This window comes from Scomber japonicus, chromosome 18 (assembly GCF_027409825.1).
Source record: "Scomber japonicus isolate fScoJap1 chromosome 18, fScoJap1.pri, whole genome shotgun sequence".
NCBI classification, from domain to species: Eukaryota; Metazoa; Chordata; class Actinopteri; order Scombriformes; family Scombridae; genus Scomber; species Scomber japonicus.
Window position 1 is genome coordinate 25,185,861 of NC_070595.1, and position 20,729 is coordinate 25,206,589.

At 41.3% G+C, this 20,729-nt stretch overlaps 2 protein-coding genes across 5 annotated transcripts in view; both read left to right on the top strand.

The window, feature by feature from the left end:
• Positions 1-212: 212 nt before the first annotated feature.
• On the top strand, positions 213-5,624 carry emc10 (ER membrane protein complex subunit 10). Of its 4 annotated transcripts, none has more exons than XR_008323375.1 (8): positions 213-331; positions 476-542; positions 1,563-1,675; positions 1,791-1,904; positions 2,311-2,503; positions 3,270-3,356; positions 4,641-4,738; positions 5,305-5,347. XR_008323375.1 is itself a non-coding variant. In XM_053338534.1 (8 exons), the coding sequence occupies exons 1-7, from the start codon at positions 239-241 to the stop codon at positions 4,725-4,727; spliced, it is 753 nt and encodes a 250-aa protein (XP_053194509.1). In that variant the 5' UTR covers positions 213-238; the 3' UTR covers positions 4,728-4,738; positions 5,305-5,441. The 4 variants fall into 4 exon arrangements, 3 of the variants coding, with proteins under 3 accessions (XP_053194509.1, XP_053194508.1, XP_053194511.1); XM_053338534.1 differs by having other exon boundaries at positions 2,311-2,495; positions 3,263-3,356; positions 5,305-5,441; XM_053338533.1 differs by lacking the exon at positions 4,641-4,738 and having other exon boundaries at positions 2,311-2,495; positions 3,263-3,356; positions 5,305-5,624.
• Positions 5,625-14,595: 8,971 nt separating this feature from the next.
• Positions 14,596-20,729, top strand: part of zgc:195001 (uncharacterized protein LOC567531 homolog) — a 10,258-nt gene continuing 4,124 nt past the window's right edge. The window contains exon 1 of the mRNA XM_053338927.1: positions 14,596-14,617. Within this exon, the coding sequence (XP_053194902.1) occupies positions 14,596-14,617 (22 nt within the window). The remainder of the gene's footprint in view (positions 14,618-20,729) is intronic.

Below are 20,729 nucleotides of genomic sequence, written 5' to 3' on the forward strand. Positions count from 1 at the left end.
TTCTGAAAGAAGGAATATTGGACATATTAGGGATTTTGAGAATATTTCACAGAAAGGGTTCAGTGTTAGATAGTTGTTTTTTGTTTTTAATTCTTCACATCTGCTGGCCTGACCCACACTCCACTTCAATAGGTGGCGGTAAATGCGCCTGCAAGCTGGTTGACAACCGCCAATAAAACTCAGTAGAAGAAGAAGAACAGGAAGTAGTCGCTGTCTTCCGGTACCCGTTGCTGTCAAAATGGCTCGTCTACTGTCATTTCATATCGCAGTTATTTCTGCTGTTTTATTCTTTTTATGCACGAATTTTGTCTGCTGCAACAACGGCAGAAGGGTAAGTGTGAAATCACGTCGATTTATGCGGCAATGTTTGACTGTACTTAAACGGAAAAGCTGCACCTGTTTAGCCAGGTGCTTAGCATTTCGCTACTTGTGCTAAGCTAAATGCTAACAGCAGATTTTTGTGTTTTATTCTCAGGTTGGAGATTCATTAGAGTCTGAGTTCGGCGGCTTCTCTGTGCCTCTTGAACATTCATTTGAAGTCGGTAAGAAAATATGTTTTTATTATTATTATTATTATTTAGACGATGTTATATAGCTGATACGTTATTGTAAATCAGGAGGGTCAAACTCATCTTCATTCAAGGGTCACATATACAGAACAATATGATCTGATGTGGGCTAGATTATTAAAGAGATGAAAGGAAGGAAGAGAAAGAAAGACAAGATGGAAGGAATGAAAGACAGATGGATGGAAAGACAGGAAAGAAGGAAACAAAGAAAGGAGAGATGGAAGCAAGGAAGGAAAGATAAGACAGGAAGACAAGATAGAAGGGAGGAAGGAATGAAAGACCAATGGAAGGAAGATAAGACAGGAACAAAAAAGAAAGGACGGATGAATGGAAGGAAGGAAGAGAAGACAGGACGACAAGATGGAAGGAAGGAAGAGAGGACAGGAAAGAAACAAATAAAGAAAGGACAGATGGAAGCAAGAAACCCACTACAACAGTAAAATCCTGTTTTTGCATTATTATAATTATATTATTATTATTATTATATGTCTCAGCAACACTTTAAAATAATTGATTTAGATTTCCTCAGTAATTTTAATGTAGGTCTTATTTTTTATTTATTTTGTAATTGGTTAATCCATCCATCCATTATCCATCCATTCATCCATCCATTCATCCATTATCCATGCATCCATCCATCCATTCATCGATTGTTTTACTGCTGCTTTCATCCAGGTCATGATTAATGAGTAGTTAGTGATATTATTGGGAATGATTATTATACACTGCCAGGAAGTCCTGATGCCAAAAATGTGAAATATATTCTAATTAAATTGACATTTCACATTGCACCAGGTAAATCACACCAGCCATTATCATCGCTAATGGATTTCATTGATATCTGTCGTACTTTGGCTGTGAATTAGCTATTAAATTGGATTATATGTGCTGTTAAAATGTCTTAAAAAGCCTTAAATTTGACTCGGTGAAGTGTGCAGAAACCCTGACGGTGTCTTTTCCTGTTCTCACTGTCCATCAATCTCCTCGTTTCAGATGATGTAGCTAAATTTCGGACACGTGGAGCACTGATATTAAAAGCTGGACGGGAGCCGGGCGTCTCACTGAGTCAGAACCAGCTATCAGAGGAGGACAGAGCCAAACTGAAGGTGAGCTACGATCCACAGGGTTTAAAGGATGTGAACTAACATATACTGTAATCCCAAAATAGGAGGATTCATTTGTTGTTGTTTTTTAAATGTTATTTGTATGTGGACTCTACAGGAAGTGGCAGCCGTGGACGGTCTGTACAGAATCAGAGTGCCTCGTGTTTTCCTGCAGTCGGACCGACAGACAGAGCGGCAGATGGAAGGACACCTCACAGCGTTTGTCAGAGCTGTACGTATTTCACTCATCTACTAATATCAGTCATTTTACAGTAAATGCACTTTAATATAAAAACCATTTTACTGGATTAGAGAAGTGTAATGCTAGAGCTTTATATAAAGAGGAGAAGATGTTGCTTAGCACTGGAAAACATTAAAGGGGACGTTTTGAAGAAGCAGGTTGGTGTGTGCAAAAATGGTGGCATTTAACAGCTAAAATATTCACTAATACAATATTAAAGACAGAGAAAAAGAATAACTCTGGAAAATGCAACAAAGATAGCTTTAAATTTAAGAGATGAGGGGAAAAAACCTGCTAAAATCTCATAAGAAGTTGCCACCAAACCATCATTCATCTGATTCAGAGGGGGGTGATGAGGTAACTCTAACACGAACCTCTCCTCTGCTCTGATCCTCAGTGTGCCATGGTTGAGTCCCATCTGAGCGACGTGATCAGCCTCCACACCGACGTCTCCGGGTACCTCATCGGCGTTTCCATAGTGACGTTACCTGGAGCCTGCAGGGGCACCGAGGTGGAGGATGAGGTCGATCTGGAGGTTTTCAACACCACACTCAGCTTCGTGGCTCCCGTCAACGCCCCTGGGTCAGTTAGTTTAATTTATACTCGCTGCTAATAAGATCCCTGTTCATTTCTCACCTGTCTCCACTAAGGCTGCACGATATGGACAAATGATCTTATCTTGAAGCCAAATATCTCGATATCGAAACAATATGACTATGATTTTACATTTGTTTGAAATTTAAAGTGCAGCAAGCTGAATAATACCAAATGGAAATTATAGTGCAGTTACTCAACAAAACAGTGTATTAATCACAACAGACCAATAACTGTCTTAACTTAACAATGCTTTAACAATATTTTAAATGACAGGGTAATATAAAGTATAAGTAATGTATGTATGTAATGTATGTGTACTTTTTTTTTTTTTTTGTATATTACATTTAAGGTTTGTAAACAATATGTTAAGTGACAGACTTTTGAGTCTTTATAATGTTAATAACTCCTTTTTAAATGAAAAAGTATCCATATCGTTGCTTTTTGCAATATTAATATCTTGCACGTTCATATCTAAATATAGATACGATAAGAATATATTGTTCAGGCCTGGTCTTCATTAACTAATAGAACTTTATTGCTAATGATAGCATGCTGCCTCCATCCCTATATATTGATCTGTTTATATGATTGTAGCTTTTTCAAATGTATTTAATTGAGTTCTAGTATTGTCCTCTTCATAGCAGCTTCACAACATTTCCCATTAGGTAGAACAAGTCTCTTTGCACCTTTTCTTCCTTTTTTTCTGTTTTTGGAGGGTTATGTTTAAGTACTAATTGCAGACTTTCTTCCAGACCTGAGACGGCTCTGTTCCTCGAACGATTGGAACAAGAAACAGAGAAGAAAGGGAAGAATCCACAAGAGCAGAAGTCTTTCTTTGCTAAATACGTAAGTACTTGTAATGCTGATGGAGTCAACAGTCTGTGCCTAAAGAGATCCTCTCTGAAGTCTCTAATTATCCTCTGATGGTTGTAATGGTCCATGTAGTGGGGGAAGAAATGAAAATGCCTTTTTAGTCCAATCACACCCATCATGATTTTTTTTTTTTTTTAATTTGCCAACATTTCTGGCTGAAAAGTTGGAACATTAGAGTCTAAATGGTTGAGATTTGGATTCAGGCTGTCGTGTGCTTCAGTGGTTCCAGTTTAAGTCCTTCTCGTGGTTTAAAATCGATTAGTTGATTCATGACAGAAGATTAATCAACAACTAATAATTGTATTGTTTCATTTGATGGTTCAACATTCTCAATTTTGAGATTTTGTAATTATAACATTATGATGAATAGGCTGCTATAACATTATGATTAGTTTACATCCAGCCGTTCTTTGGTTCTTTTTTTGTATTTTCCCGTCATTAAATTTCCCGGGAATCAGAGAATGGTTATGATTGGATTAAACCCTAACATTGCGATCACCTCTTTTTCCACCATTTCTTTTGTCCTGATGGTCACAGCTCTAGTTTGAGACCCATCTCCCTGAGCCGAGCTTCACTGTGTCATCTTATCGATTAATTGCCCAGCCCTAACAATATCAATCTTGATGAGTTAAAGTAGTAGAAAAAAAACACTGCTTTGATTTTTTTGTTTGTCTTCTGGTATTTCAAGCAGTCAGGAGTAAAACACGTCGAGCTCTGAGTGTGGAAATATTCCCACAGAGAACCTGGCCTCGCATCCTATCGCTTGCCTCTTCAGAACTCTCTCTCTCTCTCTGTCTCTCTCTCTCTCTCTGTCTCTCTCGCTCTCTCTCTCTCTGTCTCTGTCCGTCTCTCTCTCTGTCTCTTTCGCTCTCTCTGTCTCTCCCTCTCCCTCTCTCTCTCTCTCTCTGTCTCTGTCTCTGTCTCTGTCCGTGTCCGTCTCTCTCTCTGTCCGTCTCTCTCTCTGTCTCTCTCTCTCTGTCTCTCTGTCTCTCTCTCTCTGTCTCTGTGTCTCTCTCTCTCTCTCTCTCTCTCTCTGTCTCTGTCCGTGTCCGTCTCTCTCTCTGTCTCTCTCTCTCTGTCTCTCTGTCTCTCTCTCTCTGTCTCTCTCTCCCTCTCTCTCTCTCTCTCTCTCTCTCTCTCTCCCCCCCCCCTCCCTCTCTCTGCTTGTTTTGCACTGTGCTGCTGTGCTGTGTTGACTGTGTGCTGTATGCTGCATCCAGTGACATTGTGTTGACTCGGTACTGTGCTGTGTTCCAGTGGTATTTGATTCTTGGAGGTGCAATCTTCCTCATGGTCTCCAATTCGGCACAGCCCCCAGCAGGGGGAGGCAGAGAGCAGAGCTGATTCCCACTCAAGTACTGTTTTCTTACTTGTGGCTCGTTCTGTCCTCCTCCGTCAAAGTTATGTATTTAACTTCTAAGCAATGTGACTAACAAAAAAAACAACCCTCTTCTCCTTCCTCCTATCTCCTTTTGCTTTCTACTCGTGTTCCACCTTTTTTTTTCTCCGCCCCGCTCTTTTTGACATTTTCTTTTCCAGGTTCAATGCCAAATACATTTCAGAAAGCTCCACTATATTCTTTAATTCGGTGTAGTTTGATATGAGGAATCACTGGGCAGCCTCCAATCTAAACCTGCAAGAAATCAATAATTAAAAAAAAAAAATCAGTAGTTGATGTGATTGATGTTCAGCATGTGTTTGGTGTTTGATCCTGACTTTTCTTCTTCACTTTACAGTCTCTCACACACTACTACACTTCTCTTTTCCTTCTTTTCTGTTCAGAAAAATAAATTTAACCTAATCTGGGATGACCAATCTGGAACTGTTGAAAAGATCTCACTCATATATTATCTTATAAATAAAGATATTGTCGTATTTATATCTTTTTTTCTCTCTCTCTCTCTTTTTCTCCTTTTTATAGTGGATGTACATCGTGCCTCTCGTTCTCTTCCTGATGATGTCCGGTGCTCAGGACCAATCAGGAGGAGGAGCCGGGGGCGGAGCAGCTAACGGAGGTGGCCGATGATCAACAAGCTAACACACCTTTCTTTCTTTTTTGTCTTTTTTTTTTTTTTTGTGGACATTTATTGAACAATAACTCTCTTGGAACAGTTTTTAATTGCTGTACATAACGCTATTTAAGGAAGATTAACGTCCGTCTCATACAGTGTAGAGAAGATAATGTGCCCTGCTGATGAATGCGTTTTAATATTAATGTGAAAATAAAGTATTTATTACTTGAACCGACTCAGACTGGAGATTTCTATGACTAGCGTTCCTGTTTTACTCTTTACAACATTCCCACATGAGCTACAGTGGCAAGAAAATACTCCCTTTTAAAAGGAAGAAACCTCAGAACCAGACTCAGAGTGGGAGAACATCTGCCTCGACCGGTTGGGGTAGAGAGGAGAGAGAGGAAGGAGAGGAAGGAGAGGAGAGAGAGGAAGGAGAGGAAGGAGAGGAGAGAGAGGAAGGAGAGGAAGTAGAGGAAGGAGAGGAGAGGAAGAAGAGAGAGGAGAGGAAGAAGAGAGAGGAAGGAGAGGAGAGAGAGGAAGGATAGAGGAGAGAGAGGAAGGAGAGGAGAGAGAGAGAGGAAGGATAGAGGAGAGAGGAAGGAGAAGAAGGAGAGGAGAGAGAGGACGAAGAGGAGAGGAGAGAGAGGAAGGATAGAGGAGAGGAGAGAGAGGAAGGATAGAGGAGAGAGAGAAAGGAGAGGAGAGAGAGAGAGGAAGGAGAGGAGAGAAAGGAAGGAAAGGAGAGGAAGGATAGAGGAGAGAGAGGAAGGAGAGGAAGTAGAGGAAGGATAGAGGAGAGAAGCACAATGAAAATCAACAATGAAGCTAGAAGGTCCGGGACTGGAATCTGTCATCCGGACGTCTACAGGCCCAGATTACCTGTGAGACCAGAAAGCACATTTAATAAACATAACATACATACATATACATACATTACAGACTGAATAACATCATTTTCTGCATCTCTCTGACATCAAGCTGGGATTTAATGCTGTTATCATTCTGGTCCAAATTCATTATTACAATAGACAAATATGTACTGTAAATACATTTTGGTTACTTAACTGCAAGATCAAAGGTCAACAACTGAAATCTGAAATCCTAAAAAAGACGATTTAGAAACTTAGAAGGGAGAATAACATCTAACAGTCTGCTTGGGACCCTCACTTCGGTCATTTTCGGGGGGGGGGGGGGGGGTCCTCGTGTGAACATCTGTGTGTTGGCTCCACCATCCTACCACCTATCTGTGTATTTATACCCCTGAGTCAGGAAGGGGCGGGGGGCTTTAGAAACAGAATGTCCCAAAATCCCTGTGTCAACATTGCCTCTCCTCTTCCTGGTGTCAGTCAGCCCCCCCCCTCCCCCCCGAGCCTTTTTTTAGTCCCGGTGTCCAACTGTGAAGAATATCCTCCTTATTTTGGGAGGCTCTACGTTCAGCTTCAACACTTCGGTGCCCTCTGGCCTCGTCCAATCGCCGGCGGGGTCTTTCTGAGAAGGACCCGCGCCACCCCTGCTCTGTGACTATACCCCCCCTCCCCCCCTTTCTGTGACTAGACCCCCCTCTTGCCTTTTCTCCCACCTTCTAGTGCTATTGCTGTACAACAGGAGGGATGAAGTGCTAATAACAGCTGAGGGAAACAGGAGATCTTCAGTAGACAACACATTATATTATATCATATTATATTATATTATATTATATTATTAATCTATTTAGTTACATTTTTCAGTGCTGTATCCTGAAATGTATCTTCACACATCTATTGCACCTCTCCATTGCTCTTCCTCAGGTTTCTACCACTTTTTTTACCCCTTTAAAGTTTTTTTAGGCAGTTTATCTTTACTCTTTTTATCTCTATGGTCTTCATCTCTGGATCAACCTTCCTGAAGACCTGAGGCCAGCAGACAGTGTTGATAACTTAAAACGTACTTTTTTAATCTGGCTTTTAATTTAACTTTATTGTATTTATTCATCTGTCTCTAATTTTTTTTTAATGTTTTAGCCTGTTTAGTTTTTATTTCCCATCCTTTATATCTAGTCTTACTTCATTACGTTTCCTCTTTAGTTGTTTTAATATTTTATTTCCTTTTTTATTTTTATTTTCCTTTTAACACCCCCTCCTCACACTCAAGTTACTTTATTTCATTATTTATTTATTATGTATATTTTAGGTATTTATATTTTATTGTCTTCTGTTGTATTTGGGTATTCTTAATTTTTACATTTCCATTGTACCTCTGGTCTTTCCTCAGATTCTTGATTGTCAGGTTTTGTTGAGTGTGTGTGTTTTAATATGTAAAGCACTTAGTGTTATATCACCCTGGTCGAAAAGTGCTATACAAATAAAGTCTGATTGATTGATTGATTGATAATTCAAAATCAAGCATCTAACTATAAGTGATGCTAATTTGCCGTACAGTCTGTAAAACCCTCTGAGGTAAAAGTGTGTTTTGTGATATTATTGGACTTCAGTCAGTCATGTGATTGTAAAGATATCTGCTTCTGTCAGGCGGAGGCAGAGGTCAGACGCTAGACGAGAGAGAGAGAGGAGCCGGTGATCCTCCATGTTTCACCAGCAGGATGAGCTGTGATTAAACATGCCTTAAAATATATTCCTTCCCATCCTAACCCTAACCCCCCCCCCCAACTCCCCCAAAACCCTCCACCAACCCCCAGATCCTTTTTCCACTTTGAAAACACAATCTCAGCTGTGTGTTTTACTTTCAGCGTAAACACTAATGAATCACAGGAGGCCTATCAGCATGGAGCGTGATGTATGTCCATGTACCAGGAAGCTGGGGGGGTGGGGGGGAAAGGGGGTCGGGGGTTGGGGAGGTCTCACTGACACTGAGACACATGATTGTTGTGATGTTTGGGAGATGAATCGTGTGTGTTTGCAGTTACACGGAGGTCACACACATGAACATATGCTGCTCTCAACACCTGCATAACTAATAGGGAAAATGTGCATGTCAGATATAACACATGCATGAAAATAGAAAAAAGTTACAAAACAATAAATTATAATATGAAATAATAACTGATTAATACGAGCAATATGTTTTTTTTTAAAAGCTGCAACTGAATGTGATAATATTCAATCATTTACACTATGAATTACTGCTGGAGCCTAAAATGCTTTAGTCCCACTATTAACCTTCCTGTCGTCCTCCCAGGTCAAATTGACCCCATCTGTTTTGACTGTTCCTTCCTTCCTTCCTCCCTCTTTCTCTCTTTCTTTCCTTCCTTCCTTTATTCCTTCCTCTCTTTCCTCCCTCCCTCCTTCTCTCTTTCTTTCCTCCCCCTAACTTCCTCCTTTCCTCTGCTCCTCCCCCTAACTTCCTCCTTTCCTCTGTCCTTCTTTCCTTCCTTCCTCCCTTCTTTCTTTCCTTTCCTCTCTTCTTTCCTTCCCTCCCGTCCCTCCTTCCTTCCTCCCTTCTTTCCTTCCTTCCTTCTTCCTTCCTCCCTTCTTTCCTTCCTTCCTTCTTCCTTCCTTCTTCCTTCCTTCTTCCTCCCTCCCTTCTTCCTCCTTTCCTTCCTTCTTCCTTCCTTCTTCCTTCCTTCCTTCCTTCTTCCTTCCTTCTTCCTCCCTCCCTTCCTTCTTCCTCCCTTCCTTCTTTATTCCTCCCTTCCTTCTTCCTCCTTTCCTTCCTTCGTTCCTTCCTTCCTTCCTCCCTTCCTTCTTTATTCCTCCCTTCCTTCTTCCTCCTTTCCTTCCTTCCTTCCTTCTTCCTCCCTTCATCCCTTCCTTCCTTTGTCCTCCTTTCCTTCCTCCTTTCCTTCCTTCCTTCTTCCTCCTTTCCTTCCTTGACTCGAGGACAACAGGAGGGTTAAACTACTACCATTTAATGCACTATGCTGTAGTTGTAAGCAGATCTAAGTGTTTATTAATATCTTTATCATCAACTGTAACTCCTCCAGTGAGTACAGACTGATAAGTGACAAGATTGCAATAGTTAAAAAAAAGAAAAAGGAAAAAGTTTGTCATGAAAAAACAAATACATGCCCTTCTCTCATGTTTTAAGAATCAGCTCTGAATAATAATTAATGTTCTGATGTGTTTTCCCAAAGTTATCTAGAAATGACATCTCCTTCATTTAAAACAGAATATATGAATATACAAATGAACAGCTTGTCTCCTATTTCACTGAAAAGTGAAAGACACTGAAGCTGTGTCTGAAAGCTCATACTAGGAACTAAATATTTAATATGTTTACTATCATTCAACATGCTTTTGTAATATCTCCACAGAAATAGTAGAAACTTCACATACTATTGGTCTCATACTACACTTTCAGATGTACTAAAAAAGTCTCACATACTGTTTAACCCTCCTGTTGTCCTCCCGGGTCAAGGGAGGAAGGGAGGAAGAAGGAGGGAAGGGAGGGAGGAAGGATGGAATGGAGGAAGAAGGAAGGAAAGAAAGGAGGGAGGGAGGGAGGGAGGAAGGAAGGAGGGAGGAAGGATGGAATGGAGGAAGAAGGAAGGAAAGAAAGGAGGGAAGGGAGGGAGGAAGGATGGAATGGAGGAAGAAGGAAGGAAAGAAATGAGGAGGGAGGGAGGGAGGGAGGAAGGATGGAATGGAGGAAGAAGGAAGGAAAGAAAGGAGGGAGGGAGGGAGGAAGGAAGGAAGGAATAAGGAAGGAAGGAACGAAAGGAGGAAGGGAGGAAGGATGGAAGGGAGGAAGAAGGAAGGAAAGGAGGAAGGAAGGAAGGATGGAAGGGAGGGAGGAAGAAGGAAGGGAGGAAGGTAGGGAGGAGGAAAGAAAGAGAGAAGGCGGGAGGGAGGAAGGGAAGGAAAGGAAGGGAGGAAAGAAGGAACAGTCATAACAGACGGGGTCAATTTGACCCAGGAAGACAACAGGAGCTAAATGACATGTTAGTGTGGAGTTTTGGATGCAGCATCTTAATGTGCACTGGAGGCTTGAAGTTACATACTGAGCCCAAAAATCATGCTCACAGATACACGACTTAAACTCAGACTTAATGTGAGCAACGAGAAACGTTCTCTCTTTCAGCAGATAAATGTGAAAACAGCCTTCTAGTGTCAAACTCTGCAGAGTGAAGCTCAATCATCACAGACAAGTAACATGATGAAAAACACAGAGTTGGACTTTAAAGTAGTTTGTAGCTTTATTCATACGCTCAGCATTATTAGAAGCAATATTTCTCAAAATCAATGAAACAAAATGGATTTAACTTCCTGTCACTGCGGCTTTGGCTCACAGAGAAGAAGAAAAATAGACATTGCTATCGGCAGGTGTGGAGTATGCTTCCTGATAATACACACACTGAAACGCTGCCAGGGCTGTAAATCATTTCAAGTTTTGTGCGGCTGCAATAAAACAAAAATGCAAACATGTAAACGGCTACAGTAATTGACAAGATATGTGAACGTCCACATGACTTTTAAAGAGGATATTAGGTTTCAGGGAGACTGACTGAAGAAGAAAACCTGATGCGGGAGCTTGTATGTGGACGGAGACAGAGAGGAGATCACATACATGAAAAAGACTGCAGCGCTAACTCATAAATCTCATGACTCCCTGTCACTTAGAGACCACCGATGTCAGCCTGACACCATGTATTAGGCAGGACCCCAACCCACCCCACCCCCCACCCCCCACCTCCACCCTCTTGTGGCATCTTGTGATTTAGGAGCAGTTATGAGGATTATGTTGCACTCAAACCATAAAGAGGGGGGCAGTTGATTTTGGCCTGTCGTTTTCACACTGTAAATCTGGACACTATAACCATAACATGTTTTAGTAGAGATGTCTATGCTTGTTTTTTTACAATGATGATGAATGCTAAATGTGCTAAATGAATATTAATAGTCAGTATGAACAGAAGGAATTGAGTATAGTGAGTAAAACCTGTTTCTATGTTCATTTGGGAGCCTGATTGTTGTATTAAGACAAACTTGAAAATAGTGAATCTATCCTTTAAGCTCAAGGTGATGTCATACTTGACACAAAGAAAAGCATATTTTAGCATTTTAGCTAACAGCTGACCATCAATTTTTCTGTCTATCAATGAATCAATGAATCGGCTGATGATTCCAGCTCTATAATGGCTTCATATTAATTTATTATTAAAGGTAGAGACAGACATAAACACAGACATGAGGAGACAAGTGAACTATAGGTGGTTTTAATGAAGTGAATTGAGCACATCTCAAACTGTACTTCTCTATAAGATTAAATATAAGAACTAAAAAATGGATGATCTGTAACTAAAATCTATGTTCTTATCTCTTACTCCTGTAAAATACTACAAATGGCTAACATTACCTCTCAGAGCTTTCATACGAGTGATTTCATAAGGAGAGAAATGATTCACATTAAACAATAAAACAGCATTTTGCTTTAAAGCGTTAAATCCTCTTTAGGGATAAACACACTTCACAATGTTCAGGAGCCAAATACACACGTGGAGAAAAACACCAACAGAGAGAGAGAGAGAGAGAGAGAGAGAGAGAGAGAGAGAGAGAGAGAGAGAGAGAGAGAGAGAAATGAGAAGGAGGAAACAGCTGCCATGTCAATCAGAGGAGAGCCAAGAAAACTACAGAGAAGTTTCAACGTTCCCCCGAAAAGCATCCCATCCCCATCGAGCCCTCAGAGATTACAGCCTCACACTTATTCTATCCCTCTGCTCCTAATCGTGCTGTACGTTTCACCATCATGTTAACATGTAATGAAGTAACACGATAGGACATTTAACGCTGGAGCTCGGCCAGTAATGTACACTGGAATATAACATAGTGGTGGTGGACTGTATGATGTTGTGCATAGCGCCTCTATACGCACCCAAAGGTCACGACACAATACTATTTAAGCCCTCTCACTGACAGCGAGTAAGCAGCAGGTGTTGAAATTTGTTTTCATGCCTCACACCGAGCATATCTGGTATTATAAAAGCCGGCGCTAGCTAAGCAGGCACTTACACTTCATTAAAATTCTTTTTTCTAATAGCTCGCTTTAACGTGACAGAGAGTTATTTCCTATTAAGTTTTATCAATTAAGCCGTACCAATTAAGGAAAACCCCTCCAGGCAAGCTCATGAGAGAGAGAGGATGGAGTAGCTTACTGTCTATAAGGGAATACTACTGTACTAAATATCAGCATTTAAACTTTATCTGAACTCTTTTCATTTAGCAGAATGTTTATTAATGTCTTTGGTTGCTGATAACAAGAAAATGAGAGAGAGAAGCACCCCTCCGTCTGTCTGTCTTTTAGTTTGCAGCTTGCAGACATGAGCTGATCCATTTTTTGTTAGAAGGCGAGAGACATTTCATGAACAGCAGATTATATATATTATTAATTATATACACTTTAATAGATTATGTCTTACTGCCTGCAACTCCGAACATGAAATCAGTCCCTTTTCACATTTTCCCCATTATAACCATAAGTTTCAGATTATTATAATACTAATGTGCAGATTTATAAATGTGAGGCTGTTAATTGTAGAGCTGCTACTGACAATTATTTCTCAATTAATTTATTACTTTTTTAAAAATCTGTAAAATGTCAGTAAATGGCTCATCACAAGTCCTTAAAGGATATGTTCACAATTGTTTAAGTCAGGTTCCCAAATGACACGCTTTTATTGTTGTAATCATTCCTCCTGTTCATATTGACCATTAGAAGATAATAGCATAATAGACCTTCAATGTAAGTGATGTGGGACAGAATCTGCAGACTTTCTTCTGTGCAAAAATGTATTTAAAAGTTTGTTTGAAGCTAATATGATACATCAGTTGTCCATATTAGTCAAATCAAGTAGACATCTTTCAAAGTCTTTTTAATGCCAACTTCTCTCCTTTTGTTTGATCCTTCTACTGCAGCTAAAGACTAAAAGGACTGTAACTATGAAAGATATCCATTTTATTTGACTAAGTCAGATCACAGATCTATGATTATATTAAAGTGGATCTATTAATAGTCAGTATGAACAGAAGGAATGATTATAGTGAGTAAAACCTGTTTCTATGTTCATTTGGGTGCCTGATTGTTGAATTAAGACAAACTTGAAAATAGTGAACCTATCCTTTAAACTCAAGGTGATGCCTATGCTTGTTTTTTCCAATGACGTTGAATCCTAAATGTACTATTACTTAACACAAATAAAAGCAGCATATTTAGCATTTTAGCTAACAGCTGACCATCAATCAATTAATCAATTAATCGGCTGATGATTCCAGCTCTATAATGGCTTCATATTCATTTATGGCAAAGCAGAGACAGACATAAACACAGACATGAGGAGACAAGTGAAATATAAGTGGTTTGAATGAAGTGAATTGAGCACATTTACTATTATACTCAGGCTTTACTGGTCTATTACATTAACTATAAGAACTGTTCAGATATAAAATGTGGGAGATTGAAGCCAACATATTGTACAGATGACAGCCTATATAGTTCTCCTTACTACTTAATCTATGTCCAATAAAAAGCAGTAATGTCAGCAACACAGTCGACCGCTACAAGCAGTTATTTTCAAAGCTCTGACCACACCGACGGTCCGGCACACACTTTGCCCCAAGTTCATTGCCAGAGTGCACTGACTGCAGCCACTGATTGATGGGATGTGGGATTGACGACAGCTCTCCAGTGAGTAGCTGGTTGCCATCTTAAATACTGACTTCCCACACAGTCACTCACTCTTTAGACGGAAACAAACACTTATACTTTGAGTCAGGGTCAATTTAAGATGTGAGAATCTGAGCATCAATATGTCAGAGATGGTCACAAAATCATCTTTCCATTCATCTTAAAAGCTTTGAGGAGTGATGAATGTGTTTGTTAGATCCGTGGTATGTACCTCACACACACACACACACACACACACACACACACACACATGCTCGGTCCATGTGTATGTAAATGAGCATGCATACTTGGGATATACTTGGTATGTGCTTGTCTCCATCTCCTCCCTAGAAAGGATCAGAAGTTTCATATGACAGGATCATCCCTTTGGGGGTAACTGTCACATCCAACCGAAACGTATGCATATTCCCTCCTACTTGCTCATTGCAGCCCCCCCCCCTCCCCCCCATCCTCCTCCCTCTCCACCCCCTCCCCACTCATTTAGAAGTTAATAAGAGCGATCCTCCGGAGGCGCACAGGCACTATATCACAAGACCCGTCAGGTTGATTTCAATCAACACCGCCAGCACCTAAAGGGAATCATGCCCGTACCGAGGAAAGCAGGTAAGAGAAAGCCATCCTCACCTGAGCGTCTGGGAGGGATATTAAAAGCATGTGGAAGGAGAGTGAAAGCACCATCTGTTTGTCTTTTTACAACTTTTTCTTTTTCTACATCAGATAAAGTACGAGTAAGTTGCATTTAAAAGGTGGAAGGGTTAGGGGTTAGGGTTCTCTAGACTTGGGTTAGGGTTCTCTAGACTTGGGTTAGGGTTAGGGTCTTTTGATCTGATGTCCTATCTTAACCTTAACCCCTAACCCTAACTCTCTAGACTTGGGTTAGAGTTAGGGGTTAGGGTTTTTTGTAACTCTTTTGATCCAATGTCCTATCTTAACCCTAACCCCTAACCCTAACTCTCTAGACTTGGGTTAGGGTAAGGGGTTAGGGGTTAGGGTTAGGGTTTTTTATAACTCTATTGATCTGATGTCCTATATTAATCCTAACCCCTAACCCTAACTCTTTAGACTTGGGTTAGGGTTAGGGGTTAGGGTTAGGGTTTTTTGTAACTCTTTTGATCTGATGTCCTATCTTAACCCTAACCCCTAACCCTAACTCTCCAGACTTGACCGCTGATTGCCATGCGGCCTCCGAACACATGGCTCCTTATCTTTAACTTCTCTATGTATTGTAATCTGTAAAAGCTTCACCTTTAGATGACACATATAATCATGTCAACTACAGACACAGATGAGCAATGCATGTATTATTCAAATGTTTATATTCCATTCATAGTGTGTGACAGCTTGGGAAGGTAGAATTTGATTTATTGCATGTCGCTGACTCTCGTTACCACTCGATTATGTGTTTCCTATGTTGTTTATTTGATGTTGTTGAGGTATCCTCGCGCTGACCATCCCTGGAAGTCAGCACCCTGCCAAACATCCTTCCTCACCTTGGATTCTGCCAGTTTTTCACTTGCCCATTAATCATGTCATCAAAGAGCATGATGAGCCTCTTCCCCCCCATCCCGAGGGGCGATTATGGTTTCGGTCTGCACTTGTGCCATCGCTTTACTGAATCCCCTTCACTGCCTCTTCTGCAATTTTGGAGCTCATATTTCTGTCTGTCTTTCTCCTTTCTCTGCTTACACAACACCACGCACCTGTCTCACCATGCTTTCTCTTCTCTCCCTCTCCCACTCTCTCTCTCTCTCACTCTCTCTCTCTCTCTCTCTCTTTCTCATTACTACAGGTACACGCTTCTTATATTGAAAAGCTTTCGCCTCCTTCTTGTTTCTTTTGGATGTTTTCTAATCCAAGCTCAGTGTTTTCCATTTCATAATAGCTTCCACAACTCAGACAACACCGTCGCTCGGCCCAAATTGTTAGTAATCCCTCCTCTGGCAGCCACAGTTGTAAAGTGTGAAATGCTGTACAAGTCCCAAAAATGTAAAAGCCCATCTTGGTTTTATTTATGGCTGTTTGATTTCTGCCATTATGTAACATTTGGCATCCCTAGCCTGTGCTCTTTGACTTCTCCTTAAGGAATTAGTACCATCAAAGGTTTATTTAGTCACCGCGACGGAAATATTGAAATTAGCATGAAATGTTTCAACTCTAAAGAGCTGATGTGATTAACTGTTTTATAAATGATTTGACACATATACAAAATGAGTAAAACATGATTGAATAAACACACATTTCTTCTCTTATTAGACTTCTTAATTCTTCCTTTCCCGAGAATCCCTCTTTCAAAACTTACATCATCTGAGTCTACATGTGTTTTATTTTTTCCCCCCCGTCCTCCATCTCCATCACACATGCATCATCCGTAGAGAGTCTTGACACATGACAGGAGCCAGAGGGATGAGTCTGGGCCCACGCTGCCTTCGCTCGATCTCTCTCTCTCTCTCTCTCTTTTCTCTCTCTCTCTCTCTCTCTCTCTATCCCTCTCTCCCTCTCTCTCTCTCTCTCTCTCTCTCTCTCTCTCTCTCTCTCTCTCTCCGTCTCTCTCTCTCTCTCTCTCTCTCCTCTCTCTCTCTCTCTCTCTCTCTCTCTCTCTCTCCCCTCTCTCCTCTCTCTCTCTCTCTCTCTCTCTCTCTCTCTCCTCTCTCTCTCTCTCTCTCTCTCTCTCTCTCTCTCTCTCTCTCTCTCTCTCTCTCTCTCTCTCTCTCTCTCTCTCTCTCTCTCTCTCTCTCTCTCTCTCTCTCTCCCCCTCCTCCTCTGTCTCTTCTGATCTTGCTGCCTCAGTGGGATGCTTCGAACCTGATCGCACAGATAATATAGCTCTGTCCCACTGAGCTGGGAATCTGTGGTAGGGGAAAAAAAGTCCCCACCTCACCACCATCCAATGCAAACAGCCTCCGTGGAGAATCGGCAGATCCAGTGTTGACCTTTGGCCGGATCCCGCTGAGCCCCTTCCCTCCTTTAAACATGTGCTCAGAAGGACAAATCTCATGTTTTGTACCTCGTCTTTGATGTGGATCCCAACAAAAATCCAACACAGATTTACCTCGCTGAAGACGCTTTTGAAGTTATACACCCAGCTCTGTTACCTCTGACACATTTTGCTCGTACTCCTTCTGAGAAATGGCAACTTCATCGTGATATTCACCCCCCGACCTGATGGATGAGGTGTCTCTTTTTTATGGTCCCCGTGCCCTTAAATATTTAATGCCTGACACCTCTCCCTTGCATCCCACTCCATCTCTTCCATGTCTCTATTGCTGCGGTGTCAAGTCATCAATCTTTTTGAGTATCTGTTTATCTCTCTGGGGTTTTCCTGTTGATCCCGCTGAGCGTGGACAGGCCTCTGCGGGGGTTTAACCTCCACAGCGGAGCCAGGGAGCCGGCATATCTCCCAATCAGCCCACCCAACCGCTGCCAGCCTGATATCTCACTCCACTTCAAGGTTACTTCTCGGTGCTCGCACATCTTATAGATTTGAAGATGACTTTATTTGTAGGGTAGCATTCCCTCTCTCCCTCCCTCCCTCCCTCCCATTTCCCCAATCCTCCAAACGTCTCCTGTCCTCTAATCTTTCCTCAGTAATTCCTCTTAATGCCTTGATGAGCCTGGCATTATTCCACAAGGCTTTTCTTTCATCTTGTCTCACCTGCTGTGTTCCTTTATGGAGAAGATCAGGGAAGCAAGGGGTAGAGAAAGACAGATGAAGTGATCTGTCATCAGCGTCTTTCTGCTCTACCAATTTCCAATGAAAGCTGCATGACCTTCAGTCTGTCCCCATCCATGCTGCCAAATCTCTCCGTTCATCTGCTATTCAGCATTATGCACACACACACACACACACACACATACACATACACAGATAGACACACACACACACACTAATAATGTATGTATGCTTTCTTTTGAAGTCATACAGACTTGCTGCTGAATACTGAAATCTGCTCTGTAATTGGATCCTAAGCCTCAGTAGGGTCCTATTCATTCATTTCTGCATGCCCACTCAATTATCACATTTTCTGGTCTTAGTGGCTTTGGTCAAGTAATTGTGTTAAACATAATAGTGACTCAGTATATATTTAGATTTTTAATCACGGTCCCCCGATGAAGGAAGAGCAATGCCTTGAAAAACTAACTTTTTTTTTAACCTTCCTGTTGTCCTCCCGGGTCAAATTGACCCCGTCTGTTTTGACTGTTCCTTCCTTCCTTCCTTCCTTCTTTCCTTCCTTCCTTCCTTCTGTCTGTCCTTCCTCCCTCCTTTCCTTCCTCCCTTCTTTCTTTCCTTTCCTCCCTCCCTTCCTTTCTTCCTTCCTTCTGTCCTTCCTTCCTTCCCTTCCTCCTTCCTTCCTTTCTCCCTTTCTTCCTTCCTCCATCCTTCTTTTCTTCTCTCCCTCCTTCTTTCCTCCTTTCTTTCCTTCTTCCTTCCTTTCCTCCCTTTTTTCCTTCCTCCCTTTTTTCCTCCCTCCTTTCCTTCCTCCCTTCCTCCCTTCCATTCTTCTTTTCTTCACTCCTTCCTTCTTCCTCCCTTCCTTCCTCCCACCTTTCCTTCCTTCCTTCCTTCCTTTCTTCCTCGCTCCCTCCTTTCTTTCCTTCTTCCTCCCTCCTTTCCTTCCTTCTTCCTCCCTTCCTTCCTTAACTCGAGGACATCAGGAGGATTAAAAGTTTGTCCTCACAACTCTTCTCAACTCACCCACACTTGATAGAAACGCAGTCCAGCACGCTTCAGGGAAAGCGATGCCATTCCTCTCGCTCTCTCTTTCACATCCGATGTTTGTGGATGTTATACCAAGCTCCCATAAGTCCTCCTGGTTGACATGCTGCTGGCGTCTTCCCCTCACCGAGGGGTCACGCAGGCTGGAAAGGTTATGTTTCTTCAGGCTTGAGCAGCTCAGAAAGATGACTGTGTTCTTCCACGTGGCTGCCAGCACAGTTACAGTAAAAATAAACCATTTACTACATTTATTCCATGCGAGCGCAACTATATAAAGGTCAAGTTTTACATCCCTTAAACATAAAGATCTGGTTTGGTTTGGTTTTATTCTGTCGTAAAACAAGCGACATGGAGCACAGTTGTTTAAATATTCACAAAATAAAAGGCACAATAAAACCTGGCCATGTAGAAACACAAAATTTAAAATGACACCAACTATAAATAGGATATAACACAGACACAGGGTTTTATATATATAGCTGAAGCCTGATGCAATAAGAAAACCACTAAAAGTTCAAATCTACTGGAAAATAGTCCAATTAAAGTAGGAAATGATGTGAGTACATCTAAACAACAGACCTGAGGCTTGTTTCATGACGTTAATTGTTGAATCCTACCTTCCTCTCATGCATTTGATTAGTCAAACATGTCAAAATGTCTTGTAAATGTCAATACAAGAGGAATTTATCTCTTGCTGCAAATTGAATCTTGCATGTTGAGACGTTGGTGTTTCATTAATTAAGCAAACAGATCATTCATCCATCTGTTAACTCAGCTGACATCTTTAATGTCTCGCTGTTTTCTGTTATTTAAATATTTGCTGCAGATGGCCACATGGACATATTTACAGATATTTAACCCACTAATCAGGCAAAATCATGTCAACTCAAATTACTGGAAAATCAGATTAGTGTCAGATTACTGCAGAATAATAAACATATATATGAATTAAGACGCCCAGCAGAATATCAAGTAGTTAAAATTAGCCCCAATTGAACCAGCTGCACTTTAGTGTGTGGATAATTATAATCCAGTATATAAAATTGGGCCATTCTGCATAAAAACAGAGTATTTCTACAATGTGGTATTATTTATTAAGTTAAAAAGTGTCACTCAGTGTCAAGGGTGAAAAGTTATTTTATGATAATCTGCTTCCATTCTGCATATACTGAAAATACTAAATAACTGATAAAGCAAAGTATAAGAGACAAAGTACTGGTACATTAAGACTATGATGAAGCAGTTCATTGCAAAAAATGACACTAAACCATGCAACAGTCTATAAGCTGTTTAGCAAATGGCTTAGCTTTGTTATAACCCAAAGACTTTAGTCATCATTAAGATTAAGTGGATCTTATCCAGTTCTCAGATCTTCACACTGGCTTTCTGATTTTAAATACTCCTGTTTAAAAAGCACTGAATAGTTTGGTGCCTGACACTGATCTGCTGCTACACCCAGACCTCTCAGGTGGTCTAACACAGGTCTGCTTTCTGACCCCAGACTCAAAACTAAACCTGGGAAAGTAGTGTTCAGGTTTTATTCTCCACATGAAACAAACTCCCAGATAACTGCAGGTCTGCTGCAACTCTCAGTTATCTTAACCTTCCCGTCATCCTCCCGGCCCGGGTCAAATTGACCCCGTCTGTTTTGACTGTTCTTTCTTCCCTCCTGTCCTTCCTCCCTCTTTCTCTCTTTCTTTCCATCCTCTCGCTTTCCTTCCTCCATCCCCCTTCTTTCCTTCCTTCCTTTCCTTCCTCCCTTCCTTCTTTCCTCTGTCCTTCTTTCCTTCCTTTCTCCCTCCCTCCCTCCCTCCCTCCTACCTTCCTTCCTTCTTCCCTCCCCCCGTCCTTCCTTTCCTTCTTCCTCTCTTCCTTCCTCCTTTCCTTCCTTCTTCCTCCCTTCCTTCCTATCTTCCTTCGTCCGTCCTTCCTACCTTCCTTCCTACCTTCCTTCCTCCCTTCCTCCTTCCTCCCTCCCTCCTTTCCTTCCTTCTTCCTCCC